Below are 18831 nucleotides of genomic sequence, written 5' to 3'. Positions count from 1 at the left end.
AGTCCTGCTCCAGTAGAATTGCCTCCCAAAATAACTGTGGCTCTCAAGTGTGCTATACTCTTTTGTACTAAATTTTGCAGCTTTCCAGTGCTGAATACAAAATAGTTCAGCACAATTTATATAGAAATTCAAAACAAGCTTACAAAACTTACAAGCTTTGAGGTGGATCTCCATAAAGTAAAATTGCTGTTGAATACACAGTGCCCATTTTCCAAAGGAGTGCCTAATCATCAGGATATAGGTCTGAGTGTGTTCATTTGTGTGTGGTTCTGTGTACATGTGTGTGTATATATATATATATATATACACACATATATTAATCCTAAGGTGCTTCCGGTTTTCCAGCTGAACTTTTTCTTTCTCCAAGTACTCTCTTGGCCAGAAATCAGGAGTGACTTGAAAATGTTTCTTAGATCTGTGAGTGAAAGGCTCAAGCAGTTACAGCAAGAGGTGGGTTGTTCTCTTCAGACCCCCACTATTTCAGTATTAATAAATCACCCCATCTCTCACACAGAAAAGGAAGAACAACCAGCAGGGTGTTTACACTAACAAAGGCTGGCCTGCATTTGAGATGTTGAACTCTTCAGTGCTAGAAAGATTCATATGCAAAAAGACAGAAGGAGTAACTTCTCTAGAGGCAATCAAGGTAAGGACTTCGAAGACAAAAGGCATCAAAAGCTTTCTTAATTCTCATTAAGAAATTAGAATTTCTTTCTAACATGAGTCAGTAAAACACAACTTTATAACATAAGTCACAAAATATTTTGTAGGCTGCAAAATCATGGACACTCATTAGTGTCAAGGCATGGTGTATACTTGCACTGTGTGCTGTGCCATGTTTATAAAGCATCTTTGCCACAGGATTGCTTAATGCAGACGCTACCATTATGTTATTTTGTCTCTGCAGTTATAAGGCAACGAAGGACAATGTGCCCTTTGAAACAGAATGAATATACTGATAGAAGATCAGCAAGGAAATTGTTATTGCCTAGGCCATGTTATGAATTAAACGAAAGACAAAATATGATGCTAGAACCACATGGCACGGAATTGTGGTTAAAAGGTGAAAAATTTCACAACTAAGGCAATCTTGCCTTCATACATTTGCAGTTATAAATCATACTGCAAAGGTTTCTCAGAAGAGATACTTGGTTCTTTTCTTGTTCTCTAAGTCAAATTACTCTTAAGCAATATTTAGTGTCCTGAACTGAGCTAATCAATGCAGGTCTCTTCCCCAGACTTTGAGTTCATCAATATTTCATACATACAAATGGAAGTTCTACCAGCTTTTTAAGCTGTTTTGCCATTAGTAGTTTTATTTTACACTAGAGTATGTCTGTGCTTCTGTTTTTTCCATAGGGTCAGCAACTCTTTCAGATCTCTGCTTAGAAAATCAAAAATGCCATTCTTTTACATCATCAATACGTTCAGAAAATAGCTCTCACTCATCACAAGGGGAATTTGGGTAAAGTCCTCTTGAAGTCTCTCCAGATTTCTTCCTATCTATCTGACCAGTAGATAATATATTTCTACACAAGCAAAATTAGGAAAAACATCTCTTTGAAGAAACCTATAAAGGCAATGTTTAGATAAATGGACCTATCTTAAGCCTTATGGTTGCTCCACTCCACTGACTTAACCTAAGGATCTCACTACCCTCTTGCATTTAGATACTCTTGTAGCTTGGACATCTATAGGAGTGTTGTGACACCAGAGGGATCTGAATTTGGTCCTTCACTGCTATCAGTCATTGACTAGACTAAGAGCAGGGCTAAAACAACCTATATTTACCTTCCAGGCAAGCGCCCCAACTCCTGTATTATTTTGAATGAGCACAGTGTCTTCATTGTATAAGCTATGCACTTAGTACAGCATTTAGATGCAGAGTAATTCATTGTGTCTAATCTTAAATTTCTTATTTTGGCCATAGTCATATATTCAAGAGAGATGTAAGCACCTCTCAAGGAATATTCAGAACGCATAAATAGGAAATTCAAGTCCTACTGACCTACCTCCCACCTACACACTAAAGCTGACTGACGTTCGCTATCCCCCCACACACATGAATTCCCTTTGCATATGTTTTAATGTTTTCTTATCTGCTGAAGTAGGCAGATATCCAAAGATGGCCAACCTCTTTTTTACCTTGCTTGTGCCTTGTGTTTTACTTCCAGCTCCAGGATGGGCACACTCATCAAAAGAACGCACTTTTGTCCTCACAGGCACGTTGAGAACATACTCTTTGCAAAGCAGCCCAACACTCCCATGATCCTGCAAAGACGGAGAGGGAGTCTTGCAAGCCATGATAGAGTTTTATAGACAGTTGGCACACAGCTCCAGGAAATGAAGCAAAGAAAATATCTCACTATTACCCACTGCAGTCATGAAACCAGAGTATGTAACCATGTTATTAATGATATTGTTCACTGAGGGACTTGAAGGTGCCTATAAACCTTCATTCCTGCTTTTGTTTCTGAGTCCCTGATCCCAGCAGCCTGGCAGTTTTTCCAGATGTTGGAAGAGAATGAACACATCCTCACTAACAACCTAGCTCTGCCACACCAGTAACCTTCACAGAAGAAGAATGATTGGAGAGGCCTTAACTTCTGTGTGGTGGCAGAGAAAGTACCAGACACACCCCTGTCCTGGGTTCAGCAGTAGCAGTCATTTTTCTCCTTCCTAGTAGCTGGTGCAGTGCTGTGTTTTTGACTTTCAGCCTGGGAACAATGCTGATAACACCAATATTTTTAATTGTTAGTCAGAATGTTTAGTCTGACCAAGGACTTTCTGAGTCTCATGCTCTGTCAGGGAGAAGGGGAAGCCAGGAGGAAGCAGAAAGAGGACACCTGACCCAAACTAGCCAAAGAGGTATTCCATACCACAGCATGTCATGCCCAGGATGTGAACCGGGGGCAGTTACCCGAAAGGGCTACATCACTGCTTGGTTGGGCTGGGTATCGGTCAGCGGGTGGTGAGCGGTTGTATTCTCTTCCCTTGTTATTTCCTTTATCATTATTATTATTGGTGGTAGCAGCAGTGGTTTGTGTTATACCTTAGTTACTGGATTGTTCTTATCTCAACCCCTGGGATTTACATTCTTTTGATTCTCCTTTCCATCCCTCTGGGAGCAGGGTGAGGAGGAAAGGGAAGGGAGTGAGAGAGCGACTGAGTGGCTGAGTTGCCGACTGGGCTTAAACTACAACAACCCCCCAACTTCTCTCTCTCCTTCCTTCCTCTCTCTCAGTCCCAAGACATATTTTAAATACATCATATTTTAAAATCTCATTTTTCCTCTCTGAGCTATGTGAACGCTGGCTGCAAACCCTGGCAAGTGCTTTCCAGACTAATGGGACTCAGGGCCCAACAGGGGCTCCCCAGTGAGTACATCAATATGATGCCAACAGAGTGAATCCAAGACCACTCCTCAGCCACCTCAACCCAAGCTCCTCAACCACTGAAGTAAAAGGAAAATCTCCAGTGACTACTTCTATAACAAGTTTCCCTTAATTTGGCCTAACAAGTTTCCCTTAATTGGGCCAGGAACACAACTCTCACCCCATGGGAAGGACCAACAGCTAGAAGAGGGTATTGAATAGCTCTGTGCAATTGCTGGATTACTCTGAGTACGTGGGCCATAGCACACCTCTGCATTTAGCTGAAGGCAGTGTATTGCATGTGGGAAGGTCACATGCGTGTCATATATTATATGTTGGCAGGAGCTGTTCAGACCACCTAATACCACTTCTGCACCACATACATCAAGGCCTCCTCTGAATTTCCATCTGATCCAGAAGGAAGTCATTCACAAACACCATAGACTGATTAAATATTTCCCATCACATAGAAACCATAACATGCTAATTTCTTTCAATCCCAAATTATTGCTGCTATTTAAAGTCTACTTTATCTGCAGCCTGACTTTAGCTTCAACTTCATTGGCTCTTGGTTAGTAGCACTGGCCAAGAAGTTTTCAACAAAACATTTATTTGTTTATAAAAAAAAAAGACAGATTTGTTGAAAAGGGTGAGCTGGGACAGGGTTTCCAAACTCATCCCTGTTATGCAATTTTTAATTGAAACATTCCAGCTTACCAGTGAGAAAGTGTTATTTTTTCTGGCATCTTAGTAACTTGCTGCGAACTAGAAATGGCCCAAATCAAAATGAAGCATTCAGAAATTACTTACTCCTTCATCCTTTCACTGGAAGAGTTCTGTGTGGGTGTCTGAGACATAAACATTGAGCGCTGTCACTGCTGCTTTTGCTTTTGAATGTCAGTTTGCAATACGGAAGTAAATACAATTAGTTCACATTCAAATGGCACTTTTCTATCCTAAAAAACTGTGTGTATTTTATAGCATGCGTAAATATGACTGTGCTAAATCACATCGCGCCAGTGAACTGATTTGTACACACAGGCCCAGGCCCACCAAGTTGTTTACAAGAAGAAATGAGATATTTGTGGAAGATACAGAGGACTTATTCTGCAACAGAAAAAGTTTTCACTGCTGAAAGGCAGTCGTGTTCTGCAAATAAAGCTTTTAAGGCTTGGCTTTTCATTGAAAAAGACTGTGTAGCCTACTGGGAACAACAACACTGCTTTTGCAGTGGGAGAAGGTGGCAGAGAAGCTGAGCCCGCGGAGGAGCCGAGCCCTGTGGCCAAGCCCAGCCCTGCGACGGCCGAGAGCATTCCCCGGAAGCCGCCCGCCGAGCCCCAGGAGGATGCAGGAGACCAGGCAGCATTTCCCAGCAAGGCAGAGGAGGAAGAGCTGGACTCAGGAAAAGAGAAGCTGGCGGTGGGAGAGCCGGCAAGCACAGCAGCTACACCCGCCCCAGTGACAAGTACAGCAGCATCGTTAGAGCGTTCTGAAGGTTTTGAATGGCCTTTGGGTATCCTTGGGACCTGCCTGCTGATTGTGATGGGGATCAGCATGTTGGCACACACACAGAGACTGTGTTCTACCCACAACCATTTTGTCTGATCTCAAAAGTTAAGCAGAGTCGGTTTTGGGTCTTGTCTGGGGTTAGACGACGTTATAGGAGGACCAGGAGATTTTCCCCAAGGCTGGACAGCCATGAGTGGCAGGGTGTGTGGGACAGTATGGGCAAGTATCTAGTCCACTGGGCCCCTCCAGTGCTTTGGAAGTGTCGGAGATAGAAGGCAGCTGTATGAAGTGCCCAGCAACAAGCTGCAGAAACTGCGGAAGGGGGCAGTGAATTATTTTGAGCCTGGTGGGCCCATGGCACTTCAGGCCATCAGAGCAGAGATGCAACATAGAGATGGACTCATGATGGTGGACTTAGCAATGGACACTATTGCCCAGGTTATTCACAAGTGTGAACACTGCACACAGCCTCTCCTGCTCTGGAAGGCTGTTACAAGAGATGGAGCCTGACATCATGGACCAGATGGACTCAGCAGCTTTATAGAGACTGGTCCATGCACTAAGAGTGCACTGAGATAAGAGTGATGGTATATTAAAAATGTGGGATCTGAGCATGACGTGAATGGTATGGAACAAGGGGTGGATACTGTCCTGGGTTCAGCAGTAGCAGTCATTTTTTCTCCTTCTTAGTAGCTGGTGCAGCACTGTGTTTTGACTTTCGGCCTGGGAATGGTGCTGATAGCACTGATGTTTTTAGTTACCACTCAGATGTTTGCTTTGGCCAAGGACTTTGTGAGTCTCATGCTCTGCCAGGGAGGAGGGGAAGCCAGGAGGAAGCAGAGACAGGACACCTGACCCAAACCAGCCAAAGAGGTATTCCATACCACAGCACGTCATGCCCGGGATGTAACTGAGAGTTACCTGGAAGGGCTAGTACAGTGCAGGGTTGGAGGAGGTATCAGGCGGTGCTTGGTCGGGCTGTAGTGGGGAGAGTTATCTGTCAGTGGGTGGTGAGCAGTTCTATTCTCTTCCCTTGTTATTTCCTTTATCATTATTATTATGGGTGGTAGCAGTAGTGATTTGTGTTATACCTTAGTTACTAAACTGTTCTTATCTCAACCTGTGGGAGTTGCATTCTTTTCAGTTCTCCTCTCCATCCCTCCAGGAGTAGGGGGAGGGCAAGAAGGGGGGGAGTGAGTGAACGAGTTGTGTGGCTGGGTTTAAACCACGACACTGTGTCATGAACTGTGTCATCCAGGCAAACCAGCCTGCAGAAGGACTACAGCTGGGACCAATTTTGGAAAGCCTTGATGTTGGGGAGGCACCTGGGAAGTGGGGTACTTAGAGTCAAGACTCTCTGATTCCCAAATCTTGCTCCTGACACCTTCTCCTTTCCTTTTCATCATGAACCCCAGAGAGTGACCACGTCTACAAGGAGAAGTAGCCTGTTCCCTGGTGGACCCCAGCCCTCAGCTTCACCAGTCTGCTCTCTTTTTGCGCTGGTGACGTTTGTCTTCCCCTCATCCACAAGGCAACCTTCTAAGAGATCCATCATCACTGGACTGTAAACCCTGACACAGGTCTAGATAGGGAGGCCTGCTGATATGCCACTATAATAGAGGAAAAATCAGGGAGTCTCAAAAGTACACCAAGAATCTGGTGGCAGCTTTCAAGGTCTTGTCAGACATTATTTAACTTTTCCTCCCAAGAAAAGCATCCTCTGGAAATGCTGTGTGGTGAGATCTGTAGTCTTGAGGCAGTAACATTAACAATCCCTTTTTCTGGGTGTTTCAGTCAGGCTCAGAAGCAAACCTGTCATTGCCAGATGACATCCAGTTCCGGGAGAAAAATCCAGTGTTTATTATGGATGCAAAGACCAGTTCTGACTCACATTGGTTTGCTTGATCCCTCGTGAACTTTTTCTCTTACATTGTCCTTTCAAAAGATGCCAGAAATACAGAGTTTTATTGGTACTGTAATCACACTGGGAACTTGGGCACAAAGGACAGCTATGGGGTGAAACAACAACACTTGCTGATATGGTTGGGTCTGTTACTTTGGAGCAGTACAGTGCTATTTCCAAAAAGGAAAGCAATTTATACAATGAACAGTTTAGAAAAAGCATGGGATGTCTCTGAGCTCTGCTGTTCCTGGGTGGTCTAGAGACTCCCAAAAACACAGGAGCTGAAGGAAGGAGAATTACTTCTGTCCCTTCTAAACAGTACATTCATTTAAATGAAAGTCCCTTTTACACCAAGAATGAGGCTAGAAACATTCCGCATAAAGGGGATTTTAAAGACCTTTGAAAGAAATGGAATGTACAAATTGCTGCCTTTTAAAAGCCAAAGGATGTTTTTCCAGCATGGCGCTGTATCCCCAGAAAAGTGCTGTGGGGAGTTTATATTTCACTCACGGTACAGACTAACATCAGACTCCTGACACAACCAGAAAATAAACAAGCCAAGTCAGTTCTCTGCCAGAAATTGTGAAGAAGGACACCTTTTCAGCTAGATGTCCCATTTCAGGGTTTTTAAATGCCACTTTCCATCATATCATTGTAGCTTATATTTCTTCATGAAGTAATAATGGGAAGGGAAAGGTTTTCCCATAGCTCAAAGAAATAAATTTGACTTTGTTCCCATCTGCTGTCACTATTTGTCCTCAGAAAGTGTTTGCTCCAAAAAACATAATCTTATTATGCAGGAGAAATTACCTAAGTTATTAGGAGGTGCCAAAGTGGCAACATTTGAATTGGCAAAGAACACAAGGCCTTGGGAAAAATAGGTCCTCCTCAAGACTGCATTTGCTCTGCTCAAGCTCAGCCTCAGCACGGGGACTTGCTTTCCTTCACAGTCACCCAGCTTTGCACAGAACAATGTCCTTCAATAGGAAACAAATCCAAACCCAGATTTTGACTTTTCTCTTTCACCTGCAGATAGCACAGGTCCCCAGCCAGCGGGGGAGAGATCAGCCACAGGAATGAGGTCTGCCATCGTTTACAGTCCTAGACATAGCTGGGCAACCTAGGGGTGAAATGGAAAGAGGACTCAAAGAAGTTACTCAGCAAAGGAGTAATGTAGGGGGGAATGGGACATCTTAAAGAAAAATTCTTTGTAATAATGATGGATTTGGTGTCAGCACAATGTCAGACCCCCCTCCATTAGAAGTTCCTCTAGAAGGAGAGCTGATAAGAAAACACAACGCACTCTTTGAAGAACTCACTTTGAAAACTAATTTAAAATATAATCCCCAACTGAATATTTTCACAAAAAAAAAAATGTTTACACTGTGTTTCTGCAGACTGAAAACAATAAAACATCCTTTGGTTTGCTAAGGTCTTGGGAGGGGCCACTGAGGCTTTAGTTTTACCGATTCATTTTGTCATTGCGATGGAAGGGAAAAAGAGAAAGCAGGTGAAACAAAACATCAAATCGTGTGCTGATTTTCTTGAATTAAAAATGCAGCCACATTTTAAGGGTTTTCTTTTTCTTGAGGATTCTGACAATACTGAGTGGTTTGGGAAACAACCATGTGTTTGCAAGCGCACGAGTGTACTTCAAAGCCATCACTGACATGCATGTAGATGGGTAACTTACCATCAGTTTACTCCCACACCCCAAATCAGTGACTTCTCTAGGACTGAATAGTCAGACTGTCTCTCAGGTCCTTCAGGAACTGGTCCCAGAAGAACAGGCCAGAAAATCTTGCCATTTTTGACAGGTTGTAGTGAAAGCAATGGAGATCATGGATGCCTAGCCATGCTCATGGTCTTGATCACAATGCCCCAGTACTATGTCAACAGCCTTTTGCCAGTGGAGTGTGGCTCCATTCCCTTGGTTCTTGTTGAAGCATCAGCAGTAGGAAATGTTGTTTAGTAATTACAGGCCTGGCAGCAGGAATCCCTGTCCCACATTCCCAACCTGCCAAGGGCTCTGATCAGAGGTTCAGTGTGGAGCATGCAGGTCCAACACCTCCTGTCCTTCTGGGGACCTTCCTGAGCTTCCCACTGGTTATCAGACAGAGGTAAAAGAGAATCAGTGTTGACACCCATCAAACCTCCCTCTGGAGTTATCAGTATCTGAAGGGGGCCCACAAGGATGCGGGGAAGGGACTTTTCATTAGGGACTGTAGTGATAGGACAAGAGGTAATGGGCTAAAACTTAAACAGAGGAAGTTTAGACTAGATAATAAGGAAGAAGTTCTTTACTGTGAGGGTGGTGAGGCACTGGAATGGGTTGCTCAGGGAACTGGTGAATGCTCCGTCCCTGGCAGTGTTCAAGGCCAGGTTGGACAGAGCCTTGGGTGACATGGTTTAGTGGGAGGTGTTCCTGCCCATGGCAGGGGAGTTGGAACCTGATGATCTTAAGGTCCTTTCCAACCCTAACTATTCTATGATTCTATGAGTTATTCTGGCCCTATTTCCAGCCATTTGACCAAGGAATGTACCTTATACCTCCCCTCAGCAAGCAGACACCTCCCAAGGGAAACCATGGGTCACTCTTCCATCCTTGAGGACAAAGCCAAGCCCACCTATCTTTCTGGAGAGGCCCAGATGAAAACTGTTAGGCTTGCATGATAAGAGCAAGTGTCCACCTGAATGCACTTCCCAGAGCATCCAGGAATTCACTATGGAGGGATTCAAATCCATATTTTTCACCCCACAAAAGAGAATCTTACCTTAAGAGTATCTTAAGTATTTTAAGAGACCTTAAGAGTATCCCAGAGCACATACACCTCTGAATACCTTTCAGGTGGTCATGCTTCAGCTAAAACATAACTTCCAGTGACATTTCACCAGTGCCCCAGGGCTCCCAGATGCAGTACTCCACATGGTGACAATTGCATCGCTGTGGCTGGAATAGTGGTTGGTTAGTTGAAAACACCCAAACTGATTTGCTTAAGTATTACTAAACCACCATATACACTCAGAGTAAGCAAACACCTTCAGACCAGGGATGTAGCAGATGCACACATACTGCAACATAATAGTGAGCTACAATGCAACGAACCAAAACTATTACTGCATTTTTGGTGAATGCAGTATGCTTCACTGACAGCCCTTGAAACAACTACAGAAATAGACTAACAGACAAAGAGAAAAGGGAGGAAATTACATGAAAGGGGCAATCTGCACCAATCCTAATGAGCAGACAAAGAAAGGCAAGCAATACTGACAATTATTTTGGGGTTATCTAAGGACACTAGAAACAGATCGGATTATTAAAACTTCATTATGATGGAGACCTCAGTAATGACTGTGAACAGAAGGATTTCTGGGCCAGTCTAGGATGATTAATTGTTTATGAAGCCTCCAGAAACTCAAGAGAGTCCATGCAGCACAAAAGGAAATTCAGATTCCCCACAGCACCATGAGCATATGCTTTACATCCTGGCAGTACAACAGCTAAGCGAGCTCGCTTTATTTGTGTAGCCCCTGGGGTGCTGGGAAAGATGGCAGGCAAGGGGTTAAGTAGTGGCACTGTGGTTTCTGGAAGGGAAAAGCACGCCTCATTAGCTGGCTGGAATTCATCAAGGGTATGAACACCAGGGTGGGCATGGGAAAGGCAGCAAACACCATATTACCGAGATTTTCAGGGTACATCGAACACAGGTCTGCAGAAGAGGTCAGTGCTGATGGACCGGATGACAGCAGGAGGTGAAAACAGCCTGGAAAAGTCAGGGGCAATGGGACCAAGTAGGAGACCATAGCAGGTATCTAACGGGAACTACCTACTTCTCCGCAGTGTCCCTATACACAACAGTGACTTCTGTAATCAGCCGCATCTGTCCCACCAGACAGGAGGGTAACAAATGTGTGGTTGACTCTTCAAAAGTCCCACGAGTATGGCCCTTAATTTTCCAACCCATCACATTCATTTACAAATTTTCATACCAACGATGGTACGAGTCATCAAACCGTAATTTAACAACTGTGGGTACTAACCCAAGTATCTTGTAATTTGTAGAGGTATGAAAGTGTCCAGGTATGTACCACAGGCATTTCACTTCCCAAGGCTCACCTGCCACAAGCATACAGCCCAGCAGAAAGTACATGGCAACTGCAATGATACTCCTTAAATACAGTATCGTGTATTTGTAGCATGTTTAAACTGTTTGTAGCATGCTTAAAATCAGTTTTGCAAGCTATCTCCCAAGACACAGCACTCTAAATCTGAAAACATGTTGTCCCTTAATCACCAAGGTTGAGGGACTGTATCTGTTTCCCCTTATTACCAACTGGTCGAGCAGCTCAGAGTCCAAGATTGCTCTGTTATCCTCTGTTATATAATTATAAAAGGAAACCAAGGCATAAAGAATAGATTCACATGGGAAATAACCTCAGCATCTTTTTATCCAAAAGGTTTCTGATTAGGAAATTCATTCATGAAACAGAAAAGTTGATTTCAACCCTTTATCTGTTTTGGGGAATCTGAACAGTGTTTTTCTGGAAACAGTATTTCACTTCAATATAAAAAATTAAATAAGCACGGAAGTAAGAGAGCAGATCTATGTGTAACCTCTTACAAGAGGGATTCACATTAGGCTCGTAGAAAAGCATTTACTCTCTGCTCCCTGGCTCCATGAGTGTTTAATTGCTTCATATGACACAGTGAGTACAACACTAAAGAGTAAAACCAGGCAGATCTCTCTGTATGCTTAAGATTCTCTTTTGTGGGGTGAAAATTATGGATTTGAATCCCTCCCATAGTGAATCCAGCTCTTCTATTGGGTTTGCTCTTTTTTGTTTTTTTATATAGAATTAACAGCTTCTGCCCCACGAATCTCAATTGTTTTTCCCCAGCTAAATTATTGAGCACTTTTGGGACAAATCCAGACATAGTTGCAGAATGACTGAAAGTCTTTTACTTACACTAGCTCAAAGGATTGTATTTTTTCTTTAGTCAAAGCCTTTTTAGAAATGCATTGCCCTAAGACAAAAGGGGCTAGAAGGAGCATAAATGTATTGCATGTGCTGTGAAGACAGTGAGTCTGCTTTTGTTGCATCTTGTTACCTAGGGCAAGGCTGAGCTGGGCTTGTCTGCTCAACTCTGAAAAGCAGTGCTCACAACTTTTATATTGCAAGTTTCAGCTGGAAGATTTACAGCAGCATTAGCAATGCTAAGGGAGGATTGTTTATCCATTTGAAACTCAGGTTCAGCTGTGATTTACTCTTCAAGCAGGTATTTTAATCCTTCGGTTGTATATCAGGTATTCTCAGACTTGCCATAGTTACTCTTTCCTCTGGGCAAAAGAGTTCGTTTGGGAAAATCACATACATAAAACTGTTTGTAGCATGTTTAAAATCAGTTTTGCAAGCTATCTCCCAAGACACAGCACTCTAAATCTGAAAACTTGCTGTCCCTTAATCACCAAGGTTGAGGGACTGTATCTTGTCATAGCAAAAACACACGGCCAACAAAACTGACCCTGCTGACCTCATCCTGTCATTTTGCTCCTTGATACCCACAGAGAGCGCATTTGACATTCCAGCTAAAGCACAGCACCTGTCAACGCCTCCAGCTTTTGGGATCTGCCTCCTGCTATGTTTCTAAATATCAGCTGCAAAATTACATCCCAGGTTAATACTGAGAATTTCCATTTGCACCTTCATGGGACCAGGACCAGGACTCGCTCTGCAGTACTAGTATTTCTTTCCCAGGTGAAACCACCTCTTACCAACCTCTCACTTTATCTCTGACATTACCAGTAACACCAGTTGCAGTTCCTTAACTTTGCTCTCACTCTGCCAGAGCTGGAAGAAGTACTTGTGAACACTTCAAATGTAGCTTTCCTCAGCCAGAGAAAGAGCCCCACAGTGACCCCAAAGAGTGCCAAGAAGGCCTTTGGTGTCAGAGATCTGTCCCACCATGCAGCTGTTTGGCACAGCACATGAGCCCTCGTGACCCCACTCTAACACCTTCAGTCATCTAGTGGGCAGGTCCACCCATCTTCATCTCTCCTTGAAGCTAAGAGAAGCTCTCAGCATTCAGAGCTCTTGGTCATTATTTGCTTTGCTAGCACTCATTTAGTGACCTCTTAAGACCTAAGTTTGCCTAAGTAACAGAGGAGAGCATCTCAAATCCTTGCAGGCAACGTCATACAGACTTGGAAAACACCAAGTTTTATGACTGATGTGAACTGGTGCTGGAAGTGAGTAGGTGGTGATATCCCATTGAATACTCCATGGGAAAACTGAAGGGGCACTAAAATATATTTTACCTTTTTTCCATGTGTTTTTTTGGTTCATTTAACATTTGCTTCTGGCTCAGGTATGATTTGGGGAAAGACTCAAAGCATGAAATCACTGGAACTCTTTTCCTTGGTGCAGGTAAGCTTTGGAATGGCTCCTTGAGAACCAACACATTGCTCAGTTGCTCCTGCCTATGAATATGGAAGAAGCAGACTGATGGGCTGCAGACAAAGAAAAAAGTGCCTCCAGTTTCCTGCATGCAGAAGACATCTGCCCTGTTTGCTTTGCAGAGGTGTGCTGCTCTTCCAAAGCATCTCCCTTAAGCAACACCTATGCCAAAAGTGAAAATGCTAATTCAAATGTATTGAAGCAAACCAGAGTTTATTTAGCATTTATTACTCATTCTGTTGTCAAATGTGGTTTCTTCTGTCTCCATTTTCCTCTGGTAAACATAGAACTTTTTTATTATTATTTTTTAATAAAATATATAAAATATTGTGCATTGCTATCCATAGGAAACTGTAGTTTAACAACAAGAAAAAAGAATAAGGCACATTCCTGTGCAGCATCTTCAAATATATATATATATATTTAAAACAAAAAGAAAACCCTTTTCAACCTCTTTGAGGTTGTTAACGTCTCACCAGTCACTGACACATTTCCTGTATTACCATAATTTCACTATTGGAGGTGGGTTGGGTGGTCTTTGACAGGGGCCAGCGGGGAGGACAGATTCAAAAAAATACTAGGATTTTATCCCTGAGGTGTCAGTAAAAAAAACTAAATGTTCCCCTTAAAAGGAAGATGAAAAGACAGCCATAAATAACTGAATACACTATGGCAAACATCCAAGCACCGAGATGATTTCATGATGGAAGAATCCCCCTCCCCCCAGTTCCCTAGTTCTTAACAAGTCATATTTGCCGTTGGGTTTTAATTAGGTTAATCTCATGGCTTCTGAAGTCACAAGACAATCAGTTGGGATGAACCTCCCATTCCCTTCCCAAATCACCTTTCCAGATTTGTCGTTTTGTTCACAGTTCTCCCACAGTCCTCAGGAAAGGGAAACAAAAAAACCCTAAATGAACACCAAATCCTGGATGACTTCTCTCCCCAGCCAAGAAAGGAGTACTTGTACCGCAGCATGCCAAACTCCACGTCCCACATAAGAGGACTGTGACTGTCACCTTCCTGCCTGCTATTAACATATGAAGTTGGCAACCACCTCTGTTGAAACCAGAAAGTGTCTGTGAAGAGGGATGATTGCAATATGTCAGGGAGAAGGAGATGGGGAAAGCTTTATTGCTGTCCATCCACACTGCTCAAGTAGCACACCCAAAAGGAAAAGAGGAGACACCCATGTAAAATTCCTTCCCTCCCTCTCCTTTATCTTGTGTGGAGGAGCCCCAGGGTGCCGGGCAGGATGGTTGGACTCCCCATCGCTTAGTAGTAACGGTTGAGGCTCCTGGTGCCTGGGATGTCCGGCTGGCCGTTCATCCAGATCTCCCGGATGATGCGCTCCCGCTCCTCCAGCCGCTGGGCTCGCTCCAGCTCCTCTGCTGAAGTGAAGACGTTCATGTTCAAAGTCCTCTCGAACCTGCGGTGCCTGCGGGCAGACAGGTCTGAAGTGGTGTCTGAATCGTCATCGCTGTCGCTGCTGTCACTGTCGCTCTCCCGCTCACGAGGAGGCTTCTTCGTGGAGGAGCGTTTGCAGTCAGTTCGGCAGGACACCCTTAGCACCAGGGCCAGCAGGGTCAAGACAAGTCCAATGCACACTCCAGAGACAAAATACAGAGCAGCCCGCTCAGGGTTTTCTGAAAGGAGAAACGAAATGATTGTCAAGATCATCCCGTAAAAGAACAAAATATACACAGGTCCTCTGTGCACCTACCAGCCATGGTCTCTGGAGGGGCAGTTTCTAATGGCTGCTTTTACTTCCATGCCCTCCCTTGACTCTTTCCCCCAGGGAAATCAGGAAGGGGAATTTAAATGGTGGATGTGCTGCCAAGGCATTTAGCCCACATGCAGAATGTGGGTTCACTGCAGTCACATCTTGGAGTTGTCTGGAAAGGGAAGGAGCAGCTGCAGAATTAAATGCTAATTCCAGTGGCTGAGCGAGTGGGGTTGACACCAGGGTGCTGCACACCCAGCAGCACCTAAGTGCCTCTTGCTGTCACATCCATTATCATATACCAGGAATAAAGATGACTACAAAGCTTTATATGCTCTGTGCCATGGCCCAGTTAAAATGGGAAGCCTTGCAGCATGAAAAAATGCATATTATTTATTCATAGGTTTCATTTGCTTATCTAAGGCAAGTGTGCTGGCTTTCTGCCCAGACCACCAAAATGTGTATCTGTGCTACACAAGCATAGCTGGAGTCAGTGCACCAACAGGGTGAATCCTGCATAGCCACCTTTCAGAGCTGATAAAACAAGACTCCAAAGGATCCACAATGCCTTTTATAGCAAGCCATCTTGTTTATTTACTATCTTCTTGTTGTTGTTGTTGTTGTTTATGGGATTACTTAGAAGTGCAATTATGATAAACATCATCACTGCAATTACCCTGGGCTGAATCATCTTGGCTTGTAGGTATGCTGAACGGGTGAAGGTGAACCAAGAAAAAGTGTTAAGGCCAGCTCTGCTCCACTGTGTCTGCTGGGAGGCCTGAGTTCAAGGATGGAGTCAGTTCCTCAGATGAGTCTTATTCTGTTGAACTCAGTGGTGGATCTGTAACAGTTCCCACCAGCTGAGAGCCTAACATTTGGCCTCAAAAGATCTTTGTAACTAAAAGGCTATGCTCTACCATTTCTTCCCCTACTGTGCTTTTAGAAACTGCCTTCTCCAGCTGATTTCCTCACAGTAAAGGTTGCAGAAGATGAACTAGAAACCATTCGGAGATATGAAAAACTCAACAGAACAAGACCCTGCTCAAATTTCAAAGGTGGCTCTGAGTTTGAAGTTATCCGTGTTCTGAGTAAGGGGTTGGACCAGGTGACCTGTGGAGGCCTCTTCCAGACCAGATTATTCTTTGATTCTGTGATCAGAGCCCAAACACTGACTTGTGCACTGCTCAATGCAATGCCTAGGTCAATGCCTGGAGATGCTCATGGAACAGTTACAGAGATTTGTGCTCTTCACTTCCCTCCCAGTGAATCTCAAAGATGATTTACAAGCCAAGGTGAAGGAAGATGTTAGTCTAAAAACTGGGTAATAAGACATGAGATTTGCTAGAGTGGTTGGTGTGGATGGCATGGAGAAAAAAAAAAACGCTGAAGAGAGATTACAAAAGAGCAGAAAACTGCAGCAGATGCATTCAACAAGTCAAAAAAAAAAAAAAAAGAGGAGAAGAATGCAGCCGTAGTCTAAAAGTCAAGGGAGACTAGAGCCAGAGGCTTTAAGCTAAGATATTTTGACAAAAGTGAAACAGCAAAAATACAAAGGTAAAAGACAAGATAACAGAGCAGGCATGAAGGATGTGCCAATGGCTCTTGTAGCAGCCTGGATGAGTGAAAAACTGGCTCCAGTGAAGTTAATGGCGACTCTGAACTCAAGGGGCAGAACTCAGATTAGAACTGCAACCCTGTCTATGCAGTAGCAAAGCTGCTGCCCACCTGCAACCTATAGAGAAATAGCCTTAATTTCAGAGACTTGAAAACCTGGGGAAACACAGGATCGCTACCCAATAGTGTTTTTACCTCCATATGCAATATAACTCAAGACAGCAACTGCAAGACTCCCTTTGCAAATCGGTTTAAGGAGGGCTCTGAGAGCACCCAAAGTGTGGGAGAGTGAGAAGAATAAATGAGCAGGACTGATCTCTTTGTACTGAAAGACATTTGGTCCAGTCTGCCTCTACTCTGCCTGGCTGACAGGATGCCAGGCAGCATCCTGAGCACCACATTCCTGCACGCACATGGGCTTGATTTGGTTGCATTAGTTCCACTGCTCACTTTTAAAGCAATTCATATTAAAAAAAATAGATTGGAGTTGAGACACAGACACATGCAGTTTCCCTTCCCCTGTTTTTGTCCATGTCCTGCCTTGCCTTTCTCCAGCACACTCTTTTTTCCATGATACCGTACCCAGTTCATGAGCAAGACGCATCTCAATTGGTACTTAAGCAACCATTTTTCATCCCCTGCTTGTGCTTGTATGTACAGCCCTTCATTCAGTGCAATGGCTGTAATTGAATCTTTGGGCTGCAGTGGCACTTATGAGCTCCTACAGCTACTCTGTCAACATCTGAAACACTGTCTGGACTTCCTCACTGAGCTGTAACCCTACGTTCAACTGCAGTCTTGGCATTTATCATACACACAATCCACTTGCACAGCAGCATCTTTTTTACGTGCAGCAGAAAAAGCAAATTAAGCTAAAAACCATGGGCTCTGCTTTTTCTCAGTTGAAGTAGCCAAGTCAGCAATAGCCTAGATTTGGGGGGTTGAAAGTGATTTTGAGAGCTTGACCCATTGCATGTTCTACTTGCAGAGACCAAAAAGGGGCATGTTCTTCAGCAAAAACTTGAAGGTGGCTCAAATTCATCATACCAACACTAGAGCTACTAAAGTATGGACATCAGTAGCAGGAGTTAACATGATTTTAATATATATTCATGTGTGTGTGTACACCCATTAAGATATGGATTTTGGCCAGTGCAACTTTTTCTTCCACTGCTGTGGATGACAGCTCAGAACTGTTCAGTTTTTCTCCTAAGTTTCTAGCAGGATTCAGTTGCTGTCAATCTCTTTTGCTGGGGTTACCTTTCCCCTTCCTGGTGTTTCTGTTTCTGGACTGAGAGCATTGATGAAAATGTCACTTATTCAAGCCTGAATTTAATCCACGCAGACAAAAGATATATGCTCTTTATAACTCTCTATACAAAAGCCACCATTGTCTAGGTGCTTAAACTGCCCAAAAATTAGAAACACATTTTATTTTGTTTTTCCAACCAAACCAGCAGCAATTACAGAGCCTGTTTCCTGAGGGCTAACAATCTGCTGGGAGCATCAGCCCAGACTGCCATTAATTCCCCAGGAAATGCCCCAAGCCAAGGTTGTTATTGCTATTATAATAAATTGTTTCAATAAATAAAAAACAATCTAGGCATTAATGCTGCTGGCTTCCTGTGATAGCTTCATGCATTCAGAAACCTCAGTGGGGAGGAAAATTTCAGAGGGCCCCTGTAAAAGGTTCAGCATTAAGCACGGCCAGACAAACAGTAGGAGCAATATCTTCCAGGGGATTTACAGTTAGCCCCACAGGCTGCCGAAATCCCCTGGTAGAACAGAGGAAGCTCTCCAGGAGCCCTTTATTAATAAGGCTCAGGCCAAGCAGTCTAAAAGTTGGAATGATCTCCCCGGGGTTGCTTTTTTAGAAGCCCCTTGTTAATAACTTGGCACCAAGCTTTGCTTGTGGAAGAAGAAGGAAACAGGGATTTTGTCAAGGTTTCATTCCAACTACTTCAGCCTGAATACAACAAAAAACTTGAGTAAGTCCTTTGTCCAAAAGGAGGCACTGGAAGTGCTCTGATAGAGTTTGAACGTTTAATATTTATATAACCATGAGGGACAGTTCTGGTTTTGCTGGTAGACTGTGACTGCTAAGACAGTTCCAGCTGTCACTGAAACTGGTGAAGTCGTTCCAAACACTCAGACAGGTTTTGGAACAGCTCCATAACAAATAACAGGTCTGAGGTTTGTAGGCAGAGACTGTATCTAATGAAAAACCTAATTCTATAAAGTAAATCAGCTTT

The 18831-nt window shown here is 43.6% G+C and overlaps 1 protein-coding gene across 11 annotated transcripts in view; it reads right to left on the bottom strand.

Moving 5' to 3' along the window:
* Positions 1-13438: 13438 nt before the first annotated feature.
* Positions 13439-18831, bottom strand: part of EVA1A (eva-1 homolog A, regulator of programmed cell death) — a 202393-nt gene continuing 197000 nt past the window's right edge. For all 11 annotated transcript variants that reach the window (XM_062638437.1, XM_062638438.1, XM_062638439.1 and 8 more), the window contains one exon: positions 13439-14888. In XM_062638437.1, coding sequence (XP_062494421.1) covers positions 14518-14888 — 371 coding nt within the window. In that variant the 3' untranslated portion in view covers positions 13439-14517. The remainder of the gene's footprint in view (positions 14889-18831) is intronic.

This window comes from Pezoporus occidentalis, unplaced genomic scaffold (genome assembly GCF_034315485.1).
Source record: "Pezoporus occidentalis ecotype Australia unplaced genomic scaffold, CSIRO_AGI_Poc_V1 ctg57, whole genome shotgun sequence".
Lineage (NCBI taxonomy): Eukaryota > Metazoa > Chordata > Aves > Psittaciformes > Psittacidae > Pezoporus > Pezoporus occidentalis.
This window is presented reverse-complemented; position numbering and strand designations above follow the sequence as displayed.